The following is a 15,683-nucleotide window of genomic DNA, read 5'->3' on the forward strand; positions in this document are numbered from 1 at the left end:
CGCTTTTCAGCGAAGTAAAAAACAGAAGTTGGTTCACCACCAACAGAGTCACCATGGAATATGTTCGCAAAGACTCTGTCTTCAATAGCGGACAGGTTAGCTCCGGTAGCACCACCTCAAGGGTTAGGTTACACTATGAACCCATACATGCAGCTCCCTTCCTATGGTTTGGTTCAGTAGCTTCTACAAGCAACCAAGGGGCAGGTAAGACTAAGACAGATGCGTCTGTGTGGCAGACTACACAAGATGATACATCGGATGATGATGATATAATAGATTCAACTCCGTATGCTGATCAGTCGCAGAGCTTTAGTTCAGAAGATGTAGCTGAACTTATTAATGCTGTAAAGGCTGTTCTCTTGTTGAAAGAGCCAGCCAAGACAGTGTTAAAAGCAAAAGCACCTGTATTTAAACGAACAAAATCTGTGAAAGCTGAATTCCCAGCGTCAGATGAGCTGACGGAAATGATGGATGAGTCTTGGGCAGCGCCCAGTAAAAAGTATAAGATTCCTAAGAGATGGGATTCTTATTATCCATTTCCTGCTGTGGATTGTTCGAAAAGAGAAGTTCCTCCAAAAGTAGATGCACTTGTTCTGCGACTCGTGCATAAATCTGCTTTACCACGGTCATCTACCTCATTGAGTGATGTCACAGACAGAAGGGTAGAGAGCCTGTTGAAAAATATTTTTTCTCTAGTAGGAGCAGTGGTAAGACCTGCTATGGCTTCGGCCTGGGTAGCAAAGGCAATGGGCGAATGGATAGAGGAACTAGAGAATGACATCCCTTCTCCTACTAGGGAGCAAGAGGATCGTTTTTGCCGTTTAAGACAATCTGCCCAGTATTTGGAAGAAGCAGCAATTGATGTAGGCACAGTTGCTTCTAAAGCTTCAGCCTTGACAGTAGTCGCTCGCAGAGCAGTTTGGCTACGGACCTGGAAGGCAGATGCGGAGTCCAAGAAAGAATTGGAAGCATTGCCTTTTGTGGGTAATATATTATTTGGAAAACCTTTATCGGATATCCTAGAATCAGAGGCTGATTCAGAGGCTGAATCGAAAAAGGTCAGATTTCCGTCTGTTTATAACCAAGTCCAAGGGTTTAAAATTTCGCTCATTTCGTTGGCAAAGCAAAGCGAAAGCTAAAGAGGAGCCTAAGCAACCCCAGTGTAAATCCAGGGGTAGGAAGCAGTGGGCTAGCAAAAAGCCAGCTTCCAAACCTGAACAGAAACCGTCAGCCTGAAGAGACGGTCCTCCGCCTGGAGGATTCCAGGGTTGGGGGCCGACTCCTTCTTTTTGCACACATATGGCAACAGTCAACAGCAGATGCTTGGGTGCAGAAGGTAGTATCTCAGGGGTATGGGTTCCCATTCAGGAGGCAGCCTCCTCAAAGATTTTTTTTGCACCAGCCTGTCTCGTATAGAGTCGAAGGCCAATGCCCTGCAAGAAGCAGTCCAAAAATTACTGCAGTCAGGTGTGATTGTCCCAGTACCTCCATCACAAAGGGGACAGGGGTTTTACTCCAATCTATTTCTAATCCAGAAACCAAATGGGTCATACCGACCAATTCTAAATCTGAAAATGTTGAACAAATACATATGGATCCCGAAGTTCCACATGGAGACGTTACGCTCCATAATGTTGGCTATGGAACCGGGAGATTACATGGTATCTCTGGATGTACGGGATGCTTACCTACATGTGCCTATAGCACTATCACATCAGTGTTACCTCAGGTTTGCCATCCTCCAGGAACATTTCCAGTTCCAAGCTCTGCCTTTCGGGCTAGCTACAGCACCCAGGGTGTTTACCAAGATCATGGTGGTTATGGCAGCTTGTCTGCGCAAACAGGGGATAAGAATATTCCCATACCTAGACGACCTGTTAATCTTAGCACAGTCGCAAGATTTACTGTTGAGCCATCTTCAACAGACGATAGTTTGTTTACAGAGACACGGGTGGCTCATAAATTGGGAAAAGTCGTCCCTGAATCAGTCACAGCGGATGGTTCATTTGGGGGCCATATTGGATTCAGACCTACAGAAAGTTCTCTTACCAGAGAAAAAGATAGTCAAGGTGCAGGTCATGGCCCAGACAATGTCAGTCCATGCAGCAATGCGACAATTGGGTCTGATGGTATCAACCTTCGACATGGTGGAATATGCGCAATTCCACTCCAGACTGTTGCAGCACCTTATTCTGACCAAATGGAATGGAAATCATCAGACGATAAAGAAGCAGATGATAAAGATTCCAGTAAATGTAAAAAGGTCTCTAGCGTGGTGGCTACAGACAAACCATTTAAACAAGGGGAGACTCTTTTGGATAAGAGTGGCAAGTCCTGACAACAGATGCCAGCCTGCAAGGCTGGGGGGCGGTACTCTGAAGCCTATGGTTCCAGGGAAAATGGACCGCAAGGGAAAGTCGCCTGCCGATAAATCTGTTGGAGTTAAGGGCCGTTTACTTGGCTTTAGTTCAGGCAAAGGACAATCTACAAGGAAGACCAGTCCAGATCCGCTCAGACAATGCGACGGCAGTAGCATACCTCAATCATCAAGGAGGAACTCGCAGCAAGAGATTGATGGAGGAAGTAACTCCCATTCTAAAATGGGCGGAACTCCATCTCCCAGCATTGTCAGCTGTATTTGTCCCGGGTGTACTAAACTGGGAAGCGGATTTTCTCAGTCGACACACCATTCAGGAAACCGAATGGGCACTACACCCAGAAGTGTTTCAGACACTGGTGAACAGATGGGGTCTGCCGGAGATAGACCTTATGGCGTCTCGACTAAACAACAAAGTTCCAAGGTACGGATCGAGAACAAGGGACCCAGGAGCGGTCCTTGTAGACGCACTGTCAGTAGAATGGAGGTTTCAGCTGGCATATCTGTTCCCTCCAATATCTGTTACCCAGAGTAGTGAGAAAGATAAAACAGGCAAAAGGAGCAATCATTCTAATAGCTCCAGCTTGGCCAAGAAGGCATTGGTACACAGATCTGTTGAGAATGTCCGTGGAAGCACAGATACTGCTCCCTCAACGTCCAGATCTGCTAATGCAGGGTCCTTGTTGTCAGTCATCTGGATCGCCTGTCTTTGACGGCGTGGCTGTTGAAACCTCTATCTTAGAGGCTAAAGGATTTTCTCTAACGTCCTAGTGGATGCTGGGGACTCCGTAAGGACCATGGGGAATAGACGGGCTCTGCAGGAGACATGGGCACTTTAAGAAAGAATTTGGATTCTGGTGTGCTCTGGCTCCTCCCTCTATGACCCTCCTCCAGACCTCAATTTGAATCTGTGCCCGGACGAGCTGGGTGCTGTTCAGTGAAGCTCTCCTGAGCTTGCTGTAAAAGTATTTTGTTAGGTTTTTTTATTTTCAGGGAGCTCTGCTGGCAACAGACTCCCTGCATCGTGGGACTGAGGGGAGAGAAGCAGCCCTACTCTCTGCAGATAGGTCCTGCTTCTTAGGCTACTGGACACCATTAGCTCCAGAGGGATCGTACACAGGATCTCACCCTCGTCGTCCGATCCCGGTGCCGCGCCGCCGTCCCCCTCGCAGAGCCGGAAGACAGAAGCCGGGTGAAAGAAGCAAGAAGACTTCGAAATCGGCGGCAGAAGACTTCAGTCTTCACTGAGGTAGCGCACAGCACTGCAGCTGTGCGCCATTGCTCCCACACTACACCCACATACTCCGGTCACTGTAAGGGTGCAGGGCGCAGGGGGGGGGGGGGGGCGCCCTGGGCAGCAATTAGGACCTCTTGGCAAAAGTGTGACATATATACAGTTGGGCACTGTATATATGTATGAGCCCCCGCCATAATATTGTACATAAACGTGGGACAGAAGCCCGTCGCTGAGGGGGCGGGGCTTCTTCCTCAGCACTCACCAGCGCCATTTTTTTCTCCACAGCTCCGCTGAGAGGAAGCTCCCCAGGCTCTCCCCTGCAGATACACGGTAGAAGAGGGTACAAAAGAGAGGGGGGGGCACATAATTAGGCGCAAAAATCATTATTACAGCGGCTACTGGGTTAACACTAAGTTACTGTGTGATTCCTGGGTTATATAGCACTGGGGTGTGTGCTGGCATTCTGTCTCTCCAAAGGGCCTTGTGGGGGAACGGTCTTCAAAAAGAGCATCCCCTGTGTGTGTGGTGTGTCGGTACGCCTGTGTCGACATGTTTGACGAGGAAGGCTATGTGGAAACAGAGCGGGAGCAAATGAATGTGGTGTGTCCGCCGACGGCGCCACACCTGATTGGATGGATATGTGGAAGGTTTTAAATGATAATGTTAATTCCTTACATAAAAGGTTGGATAAAGCTTACGACAGTCAGGGTCTCAGCCTGTGCCTGATCCTATGTCGCAGAGGCCGTCAGGGTCTCAGAAGCGCCCACTATCCCACAGATACCGACATGGATTCTGACTCCAGTGTCGATTACGATGATGCAAAGTTACAGCCTAAATTGGCTAAATCCATCCGTTATATGATTATAGCAATTAAGGATGTGTTGCACATCACAGAGGAAACCCCAGTCCCTGACAAGAGGGTTCATATGTATGGGGAAAAAAGGCAGGTGGTGACCTTCCCCCCCCCCCCCCCCCCCCCCCCTTCACACGAGCTAAATGAGTTATGTGAAAAGGCTTGGGAATCTTCAGATAAATAACTGCAGATTTCCAAACCGATGCTTATTGCGTATCCCTTCCCGCCAACGGACAGGTTACGCTGGGAATCCTCCCCTAGGGTGGACAAAGCTTTAACACACTTATCCAAGAGGGTAGCCCTGCCATCACAGGATACGGCCACCCTAAAAGATGCTGCGGATAGAAAGCAAGAGGGTACCCTGAAGTCCATTTATACACATTAAGGCAATTGCGTCGGCCTGGGTGTGTAGTGCTGTAGCAGCATGGACGGATACCTTATCTGAGGAACTTGATACCTTAGACAAGGATACTATATTAATGACCCTGGGGCATATAAAAGACGCTGTCCTATATATGAGAGATGCTCAGAGACATTAGCCTACTGGGCTCTAGAATAAATGCAATGTCGATTTCTGCCAGAAGGGTCCTGTGGACTTGGCAATGGACAGGTGATGCAGACTCAAAAAGGCACATGGAGGTTTTACCTTACAAGGGTGAGGAATTGTTTGGGGAGGGTCTCTCGGACCTGGTCTCCACAGCTACTGCTGGAAAGTCAAATTTTTTGCCATATGTTTCCTCACAGCCGAAGAAAGCACCGTATTACCAAATGCAGTCCTTTCTATCACAAAAAGGCAAGAAAGTCCGAGGTGCGTCCTTTCTTGCCAGAGGCAGGGGCAGAGGAAGGAAGCTGCACAACACAGCTAGTTCCCAGGAACAGAAGTCCTCCTCGGCTTCCACTAAATCGACCGCATGACGCTGGGGATCCACAGGCGGAGCCAGGCCCGGTGGGGGCGCGTCTCCGAAATTTCAGCCACAAGTGGGTTCACTCACAGGTGGACTCCTGGGCAATAGATATTGTGTCTCAGGGATACAAGCTGGAATTCGAAGAGATGCCCCCTCACCGATACCTCAGATCGGCCCTGCCAGCTTCCCCCTTAGAGAGGGAAATAGTGTTAGCTACAATTTGTGAATTGCAGCCATCTTCAACAGGTGGTGGTCAAAGTTCCCCTCCTTCAACGAGGAAAGGGTTATTATTCGACCACGTTTGTGGTACCGAAATCGGACGGTTTGGTCAGACCCATATTGAATTTAAAATCCCTGAACATATACCTGAAAAGGTTCAAGTTCAAGATGGAATCGCTCAGAGCGGTCACTGCAAGCCTGGAAGGGGGGGATTTTATGGTGTCTCTGGACATAAAGGATGCATACCTTCATGTCCCCATTTATCCACCTCATCAGGCGTACCTCAGATTTGTGGTACAGGATTGCCATTACCAATTTCAGACGTTGCCGTTTGGTCTCTCCACGGCACCGAGAATATTTACCAAGGTAATGGCAAAAATGATGGTACTCCTGCAGAAGCAAGGGGTCACAATTATCCCATACTTGGACGATCTCCTCATAAAGGCGAGGTCCAGAGAGCAGTTGCTGATCAGCGTAGCACGTTCTCTGGAAGTGTTACGACAACACGGCTGGATTCTATATATTCCAAAGTCGCAGTTGATTCCTACGACTCGTCTGCCCTTCCTGGGCATGATTCTGGACACAGGCCAGAAGAGGGTTTATCTCCCATTGGAGAAGGCTCAAGAGCTCATGACACTGGTCAGAAACCTATTAAAACCAAAACAGGTGTCGGTGCATCAGTGCACGCGAGTCCTGGGAAAGATGGTGGCATCATACGAGGCCATTCCCTTCGGCAGGTTCCATGCGAGGACCTTTCAATGGGATCTACTGGACAAATGGTCCGGATCACATCTTCAGATGCATCGGTTAATCACCCTATCCCCCAGGACCAGGGTGTCTCTCCTGTGGTGGCTGCAGAGTGCTCACCTCCTCTAGGGCCGCAGATTCTGCATTCAGGACTGGGTCCTGGTGACCACGGATGCAAGCCTCCGAGGGTGGGGGGCAGTCACACAGGGAAGAAATTTCCAAGGTCTGTGGTCAAGTCAGGAGACTTGCCTCCACATCAACATCCTGGAACTAAGGGCCATATACAACGCCCTACGCCAAGCAGAGTCCCTACTTCGCGACCACCCGGTTCTGATTCAGTCAGACAACATCACCGCAGTGGCTCATGTAAACCGCCAAGGCGGCACAAGGAGCAGGGTGGCGATGGTAGAAACCACCAGAATTCTTCGCTTGGCGGAGAATCACGTAAGCGCACTGTCAGCAGTGTTCATTCCGGGAGTGGACAACTGGGAAGCAGACTTCCTCAGCAGGCACGACCTCCACCCGGGAGAATGGGGACTTCATCAAGAAGTCTTCGCGCAGATTGCAAGTCGGTGGGAGCTGCCACAGGTGGACATGATGGCATCCCGCCTCAACAAAAAGCTACAGAAGTATTACGCCAGGTCAAGAGACCCTCAGGCGATAGCTGTGGACGTACTGGTGACGCCGTGGGTGTTCCAGTCGGTCTATGTATTTCCTCCTCTTCCTCTCATACCCAAGGTGCTGAGAATCATAAGAAAAAGAGAGTGAGAACAATATTCATTGTTCCGGATTGGCCAAGAAGGACTTGGTATCCAGATCTGCAAGAAATGCTCACAGAGGACCCGTGGCCTCTGCCTCTAAGACAGGACTTGTTGCAACAGGGCCCTGTCTGTTCCAAGACTTAACGCGGCTGCGTTTGACGGCATGGCGGTTGAACGCCGGATCCTAGCAGAAAAAAGGCATTCCGGATGAGGTCATTCCTACGCTGATAAAGGCTAGGAAGGACGTGACTGCTCACATTATCACCGTATATGGCGAAAATATGTTGCTTGGTGTGAGGCCAGGAATGCCCCTACGGAGGAATTCCAGCTGGGCCGTTTCCTTCACTTCCTACAGTCGAGTGACTTTGGGCCTAAAATTGGGTTCCATTAAGGTCCAGATTTCGGCCCTATCCATTTTCTTTCAAAAAGAACTGGCTTTTCTGCTGAAGTTCAGACGTTTGTAAAGGGAGTGCTGCATATTCAGCCCCCTTTTGTGCCTCCAGTGGCACCTTGGGATCTTAACGTGGTGTTGAGTTTCCTGAAATCACACTGGTTTGAACCACTCAAGACAGTGGAATTGAAATATCTCACCTGAAAGGTGGTCATGCTACTAGCCTTGGCTTCGGCTAGGCATGTGTCAGAATTGGCGGCTTTGTCACATCAAAGCCCTTATCTGGTTTTCCATGCGGATAGAGCAGAATTGCGGACCTGCCCACAATTTCTGCCAAAAGTGGTTTCATCCTTTCATATAAATCAACCTATTGTGGTGCCTGTGGCTACTAATGACTTGGAGGATTCCGAGTTACTGGATGTGGTCAGGGCTTTGAAGGTTTATGTAGCCAGAACGGCTAGGGTCAGGAAAACAGAATCTTCGTTTATCCTGTATGCTTCCAACAAGCTTGGGGCGCCTGCTTCAAAGCAGACTATTGCTCGCTGGATCTGTAACACGATTCAGCAGGCTCATTCTGCGGCTGGATTGCCGCTGCCTAAATCAGTTAAGGCCCATTCCACAAGGAAGGTGGGCTCTTCTTGGGCGGCTGCCCGAGGGGTCTCTGCATTACAGCTTTGCCGAGCGGCTACTTGGTCAGGTTAAAATACCTTTGCAAAGTTCTACAAGTTTGATACCCTGGCTGAGGAGGACCTTGTGTTTGCTCATTCGGTGCTGCAGAGTCATCCGCACTCTCCCGCCCGTTTGGGAGCTTTGGTATAATCCCCATGGTCCTTACGGAGTTCCCATCATCCACTAGGACGTCAGAGAAAATAAGATTAAACTTACCGGTAAATCTATTTCTCGTAGTCCGTAGTGGATGCTGGGCGCCCGTCCCAAGTGTGGACTTTTCTGCAATGCTTGTATATAGTTATTGCTTCAATAAGGGTTATATTATAGTTGCATCAGCGTTGATCTGATGCTCTGTTGTTCATACTGTTAACTGGGTAAGGTTATCACAAGTTATACAGTGTGATTGGTGTGGCTGGTATGTATCTTGCCCTGGATTACCAAAATCCTTTCTTTGTACTGTCGGCTCTTCCGGGCACAGTTTCTCTAACGGAGGTCTGGAGGAGGGTCATAGAGGGAGGAGCCAGAGCACACCAGAATCCAAATTCTTTCTTAAAGTATCCATGTCTCCTGCGGAGCCCGTCTATTCCACATGGTCCTTACGGAGTCCCCAGCATCCACTACGGACTATGAGAAATAGATTTACCGGTAAGTAATATCTTATTTTCGAAACAAGTAATCCAAACTATGCTTAGAGCAAGAAAGCCTTCTTCGGCCTGTGTGCATCATAGAATATGGCAAGCCTATATTCATTGGTGTACTGGAAAAAATTTCAATCCGAGATCTTTTTTAAAGTAGCTAGGATTTTGGATTTCCTTCAGGCAGGATTGGATAAAGGGTTGAAAGTTGCTTCCTTGAGGGTTCAAGTATCAGCGTTAACTGTATGGTTTCAGCAAAAGATTGCTGATTTACAGGATGTACGTACGTTTTTTTCAAGGAGTAGTACATATTCAACCTCCATTTGTTCCTCCTGCAGCTCCCTGGGATTTGAATTTAGTTCTTAAATTTCTCCAGGGTCCTTTGTTTGAACCACTTGAGAGAGCAGATCTTAAGTGGTTAACGGTTAAAGTTCTTTTTTTTACTGGCAATGGCGTCAGCCAGAAGAGTGTCAGATTTAGGAGCATTATCGTGTAAGTCTCCTTTCCTGAGTTTTTTTCCAGACAGAGCAGTTCTCATAACGAGATCTAGCTATCTTCCAAATGTGGTATCAAAGTTTCACCTGAATGAAGAGATTGTAGTCCCAGCTTTTCAGGTATCGGGACTATCTGTGGGAGAAGTGTCGCTGGACGTGGTCCGAGCCTTAAGAATCTACATAGATCGTACTAGTGCCATCAGGAAAACAGATTCTCTCTTCATCCTCTAGGGATTCCATAGAAGAGGATGGCCTGCTAGTAAACAGACGCTGGCGAGCTGTTTTAAGGGGTGTGGTATGCGTGGGTTCTATTCCCACTCTATGGGTGTTGTGGACACCCACGAGTGGGAATAGTCCCTGTTGGCCGGGATTGTGAGGATTCGGGATGTAGGGGGAGGTATTGTGGGCCCGGCGGTCTCCTAACTACATCCTGTTTTAAGTCGCTGGGTGAAATTTAATATCCTGTGAGTCGCAGGCTGTGCGGGACTATTTTTAAAGCCGCAATCATTTACACACCAAAACCAGGTTGGTTATCTTAGCTGTAAATTGTAAATTATTTTAAATTAATATAAATAGTAGCAGCTGTGGTAGTAGTGACGGATGCTTTATTAATATTTGTTTCTCATACTTCCTAGAGTATGCTAGGGTCCACTTCATGACCATCGGGTATAGACTGTTCCGCAGGAGCCATGGGCACTCTTAAGACTTTTCAATGGGTGTGAACTGGCTCCTCCCTCTATGCCCCTCCTCCAGACCTCAGTTTTAGAAATGTGCCCAGGCAGACTGGATGCACTCCAGGGGAGCTCTACTGAGCTTCTCTGAAAAGACTTATGCTAGGTTTTTTATTTTCAGGGAGAACTGCTGGCAACAGTCTCCCTGCTTCGTGGGACTGAGGGGGCAGAAGCAGGAACCAACTTCCTGAAGAGTTTCATGGCTCTGCTTCTGGCTGACAGGACACCATTAGCTCCTGAAGGGTACTGAACGCTAGCCGTGTCTAGATGCTCACTCCCACAGCACGCCGTCACACCCCTCACAGATCCAGAAGTCAGAAGACAGGTGAGTGTAAGAAGATCTTCAATCAAGTAAAGTGACGGCTGAGGTACCGCACGGCTGGCGGGAGCGCAGCGCGCCATTGCTGCCCACACACAGGCACTGCAGGGTGCAGGGCGCTGGGGGGGCGCGCGCCCTGGGCAGCAAAAAACCTATCTAAACTGGCTAAAAGTGGGCATAAGATGCCCAGGCACAGCCCTACCCCCGCCAGTATGAATATTGTAAAAACTCTGAGGTAAAAACGTGCCATTGCGGGGGCGGAGCTTCTTCCTCAGGCAGCCAGCACACTGCTCAGCGCCATTTTCTCTCTCTCTCCAGGCTGCAGAGACATCGCTGGTCCTCCTCCACTTCTGACTACAATTATCAGGGTGAAAAACAGTGGGGGGGGGGGGGGGCACAAGCGAATTTGGTGCTTTACAAGTGTGTTTACTGTGTAAAACAGCACTGCATGTCAGTGGGCATTTTGTGTTCACAGACATTATGTACTGGCGCTGGGGTTGTGAACTGGCTGCTCCTAAACTGCGTCCCTCTGACAGATTTTACTGTGGGTCTGTCCCCTATAGGTCCCCGCGGGAAACCATTTTAGGGAGACATAAGTGTAATGTGGTGGCGCTGCTGGCACACCAAGAGCTTGCATGGGTAAAAGAAATACGTGATAGTATGCTTCATATCAATAGGAGGTTAGATAAGTCTGAATCTCATGCTGAGTGCTGGAGTATGTCTGTGGAAGATGTGAATTTTTAGGGTTTTGTTCTTCCACCCGCAGGCGACTCCTCTGTGTCACATAAGAGACCGTTTGCAAATATTGTAAATACTGATACCGACACGGACACTGATTCCTGTGTCGACGATAGTGACTCCAGGGAAATAGATCATAAATTGGCGAAAAATATACAATATATGATTATGGCTATAAGATAAGTTCTGGAGGTTACTGAATCCACTCCTGTACCTCAGGAGAAGGCCTATTTCTATAAAGAAAAGAAATCTAAGGTTACTTTCCCTCCTTCCCACGAGCTAAATACTCTCTCTTTGAAGGGGTGTGGGTGAATCCCAAAAATAAATTTCGTATTCCCAAGAGGATTCAGATGGCTTATCCTTTCCCTACAGAGGACAGGAAAAAGTGGGAGTCACCCCCGGTGTTAGACAGTGCACTGTCCAGGTTGACAAAGAAAGTAATTCTCCCTGCACCTGGGACGGCTTCACTAAAGGAGCTGGCAGACCGCAAAATGGAGACTACATTACAATCCATTTATGTTGCCAATGGTACGCTGCTCAGGCCCACAATTGCTTGCGCGTGGATGAGTCGCGCTATTGAAAAATGGTCAGAAAGCTTGTCATCAGAAATTGATACGATTGATAAAGATGAGATACTCCTTAAGTTAGGGAATATCAAAGATGCTGCCACATACATGCTAGAGGCGATGAAAGATATTGGACTCTTGGGTTCAACAGCCGCTACCATGGCAGTATCGGCTTGGCGGGCGTTGCGGATTCGCCAATGGAACGCGGATGCAGATTCCAAAAAGAATATGGAGGCTCTCCCGTATAAAGGTGAGGCCTTATTTGGTGATTGACTGGATGCGTTAGTCTCCGCAGGTAAGTCGACTTTTTTGCCTTCTGCTCCTGCACCAGCAAAAAAGACATATCACTCTCCTTTCGGCCCAATAAAGGCAAAAAGGCCAAAGGTTCTCCCTTCTTTGCAGGTAGGGGAAAGGGAAAGAAGTCCTCCACGACTTCAGGATCCCAGGAGCAGAAGTCAACCCCTACTTCTGCCAAATCTACAGCATGGCGCTGGGGCTCCCTTGCGGGAGGCCGCTCGGGTGGGGGCACGTCTAAAACTGTTCAGCCAAGGTTGGGTTCAGTCTGGCCTGGACCCCTGGGTTTTGCAGATAGTATCCCAGGGGTACAATCTGGAGTTTCAAGATGTTCCCCCATGCTGATTATTCAAATCGACCTTGCCAGCTTCTCTTCCAGAACGAGAGGCAGTAACAGCGGCAATTCAAAAATTATGTCAGGATCAGGTCGTAGTCCTGGTAACTTTGTCACAACAAGGGGAGGGGTTTTATTCAAGCCTCTTTGTAGTTCTGAAGCCGGACGGCCCGGTCAGACCGATCCTAAACCTAAAAAATCTGAATCTCTACTTGAAACGGTTCAAGTTCAAAATGGAATCACTCAGGGCAGTGATTTCCAGTCTGGAGGAGGGGGATTACATGGTGTCAGTGGACAATAAAGGATGCTTACCTGCATGTTCCCATTTATCCTCTTCACCAGGCTTATCTGAGATTCACGGTTCAGGATTGCCATTACCAGTTCCAGACGTTGCCTTTCGGTCTCTCCACGGCGCCGAGGGTATTCACCAAGGTGATGGCGGAGATGATGGTCCTCCTTCGTCAAAAAGGAGTTAATATAATTCCTTATCTGGACGATCTCCTGATAAAGGCGAGATCCAGGGAGCAGTTGGTACAGAACATCACGCTCTCCCTGTCAATACTCCAACAATACGGTTGGATCATAAATTTTCCAAAGTCACAGTTGGAACCGACGACAAGATTTGTCTTTTCTCGGGATGATTCTGGACACAGAAGTTCAGAGTATTTCTTCCGGTGGAAAAGGCTCTGGAAATCCAGAAAATAGTAAAACAGTTATTGAAACCATCAAGTGTGTCGATCCATCAGTGCATTCGGTTGTTGCGGAAGATAGTGGCGGCCTACAAGGCCATACAGTTTGGCAGGTTCCATGCCAGAGTATTCCAGTGGGACCTGTTGGACAAGTGGTCGGGATCCGACCTGCACATGCACCGGAAAATAGTCCTGTCGTCAAAAGCCAGGATTTCGCTACCGTGGTGACTACACAGCTCGCACCTACTAGAGTTTGTTTGCAAATTGGCAAAACCATGTGCACTGCAGGGGGGCAGGGGCAGATGTAATATGTGCATAGAGTCAGATTTGGGTGGGGTGTGTTCAAACTGAAATCTTAGTTTGCAGTGTAAAAATAAAGCAGCCAATATTTACCCTGCACAGAAACAATATAACCCACCCAAATCTAACTCTCTCTGCACATGTTATATCTGCCCTCCCTGCAGAGCCGGCCTTCGGCATAGGCAAACTAGGCAAATGCCTAGGGCATTTGGTATGCTTAGGGGCACCAGCAGCTTCTGCTGATTAAAATATGTGGCATGCCTATTCTGTGTGTGACTGCGGCTGTATCTGCATACGAAATGCTACATTGCAGTATATTCCTCGAAATCACTGTAATGTAGCATTTCGTATGCAGATACAGCCACAGTCGCACAAAGAATATAGGCATACTGCATATCATTTTAATCATTAGAAGCTGCTTGTGCATCCTAGCCACATAGTAATGCAAATAATATGATGCATTTTCATAAACAAAAGGCGCCCGACGTTAGCAGAGTTACCAGCTGACTCATGCCAGGCATCTCCTGCAGAGCTAGCGGCAGTGCTAGGGGGCACCAGCTAAAATCTTGCCTAAGGTATCAAATTGGTTAGGGCCGGCTCTGCCTCCCCGCAGGACTAACAAATCTGCTGCTGCAAGCAGGTTTGAATTGGGCCCTGGATCTCTTCAGTAGTGACCAGGATTTATAGGATGAACAATTTGTATTCTGGGATGGAATAGACTGCACTAAGTTCACTGGGTAAATTTACTAAGCTGGGAGGGTTTTTTTTTTTTTGTTTTTTTTTAGAACTGTTGATGTTGCTCATGGCAACCAATCAGATTCTACTTAACATCTAGCTGCTTCTAGAAGATAATAGAATCTGGTTGCTATGAGCAACATCACTAGTTCTTAAAAACTCCCACCTTAGTAAATTTACTCCTATGAATCAAACTAACATTGACTGGTTAGGGCAAGAACTTTAGACTCGTGTGATATTATTTCTACCCTGATCAGATAGGCAGACCAGAATACATTAGCTTTCAAAACCGCAATTTATGGCATTAATGTTTACTGGCCTCAGTAGACGGTGAGCGAGATTCAAATCTTTTTACCACTAGCAGCCACTAGATGGAGCTATTCTAATGTAGCTCCGTGTGGGCGCGGTCGGCTGTCGGTGCCTACATTTCAGCTCGCACCTGCTGGGGGTAGCGAGCTCAAATGTGGGAAAAGTGATCCATTTGGGCACCCAAACGGCACTTTTCCCGTTCTTGCCCATTTGTTTAGTCGGGTTTTAGTCTCTTTACACGGCTGAACCTGACACTAATGGGTGCGATCAGCACGATGGGGGACCTCATTTGTATCTCCCGTTACTTTAGATGGTAGATTGGCGTCAGTAACATTTGAATTCCCCCCCATTGTATTTATCTAAAATTGAAATATAAACAAATTGTATAGCTGTAAGGCAATTTGTAGTCACTAAATAATTGCAAGATTCATCACTGGGACAGATTCCACAAGACACGCATGAGCACACAGGATGACCATTTAGTGACAGTCGAGCAAAGGCATGTGGTTGTCAAGATGATGCTTTCCCCTTACCTTGGGTCAGGTCAGATGCTAATGTCATTGATTTTCCTTTTTAAATGATGCACAAACATGGCCTCAAAAATGACAGTACTTTATCTGCAATTTCAGCAGTATAGAGGATGTGCTGCTCCAATAAGAGTGAAATCTGCACCAATATTTTTATTTTATATTTCTTATCGGCATATGGAGGAAGTTGGATCAGTGCACCTGGGGGCATATCCAATTAGATGTGGGGAAATGCTTCGGATTTAACGCTTGGAGCCATTCAACTATTCTACATTTTCCCCATGCGGTAACCCATTGATTCTGTGTAAAATGCTGCCATGTTTGGGATTTAGTAGCCCTATGACTAAATCGATGTTCCTAATGGTCTTTATTTTCGTTTTGGTGATAAATATGTTTTTGACAATTGTGTATATTTTACTTTTAGGAATATATCAAAGCGGGTGGAATTATTCAGGAAGATATCTCCGAGGCTGCACTGATTGTGGGTGTTAAGAGACCACCAGAGGAGAAACTCATTCCCGCAAAAACGTATGCTTTCTTTTCACACACCATAAAAGCTCAAGAGGCAAATATGTCCTTGCTGGATGAAATTCTGAAACGCGTAAGTAGCAACATAATTTCATCTATTCTAGGAAATAAAAGAAGTGCATCATACGACTTTTTTCCGGTTTATGAACTAAATCTTTAATTTAGAAGAAATAAGCATTTTGGAATCTTTATGTGCATTGGGGGTGATTCAGAGTTGATCGCTATTGTTTTCGTTCGCACAACATATTCGCAAAATTGCGAACACGTTGCACAATAGCGAATATCCGCCCCAACGTATTTTTGCTATTTCGTACGCAGTATTACA

General features: G+C 47.4%; 1 protein-coding gene across 2 annotated transcripts in view; it reads left to right on the forward strand.

Annotated features, from left to right (window-relative positions):
- Positions 1 to 15,683, forward strand: part of AASS (aminoadipate-semialdehyde synthase) — a 255,271-nt gene that overhangs the window by 83,872 nt on the left and 155,716 nt on the right. For both annotated transcript variants that reach the window (XM_063927192.1, XM_063927191.1), the window contains one exon: positions 15,255 to 15,431. In XM_063927192.1, coding sequence (XP_063783262.1) covers positions 15,255 to 15,431 — 177 coding nt within the window. The remainder of the gene's footprint in view (positions 1 to 15,254; positions 15,432 to 15,683) is intronic.

This window comes from Pseudophryne corroboree, chromosome 6, assembly GCF_028390025.1.
Source record: "Pseudophryne corroboree isolate aPseCor3 chromosome 6, aPseCor3.hap2, whole genome shotgun sequence".
NCBI lineage: Eukaryota > Metazoa > Chordata > Amphibia > Anura > Myobatrachidae > Pseudophryne > Pseudophryne corroboree.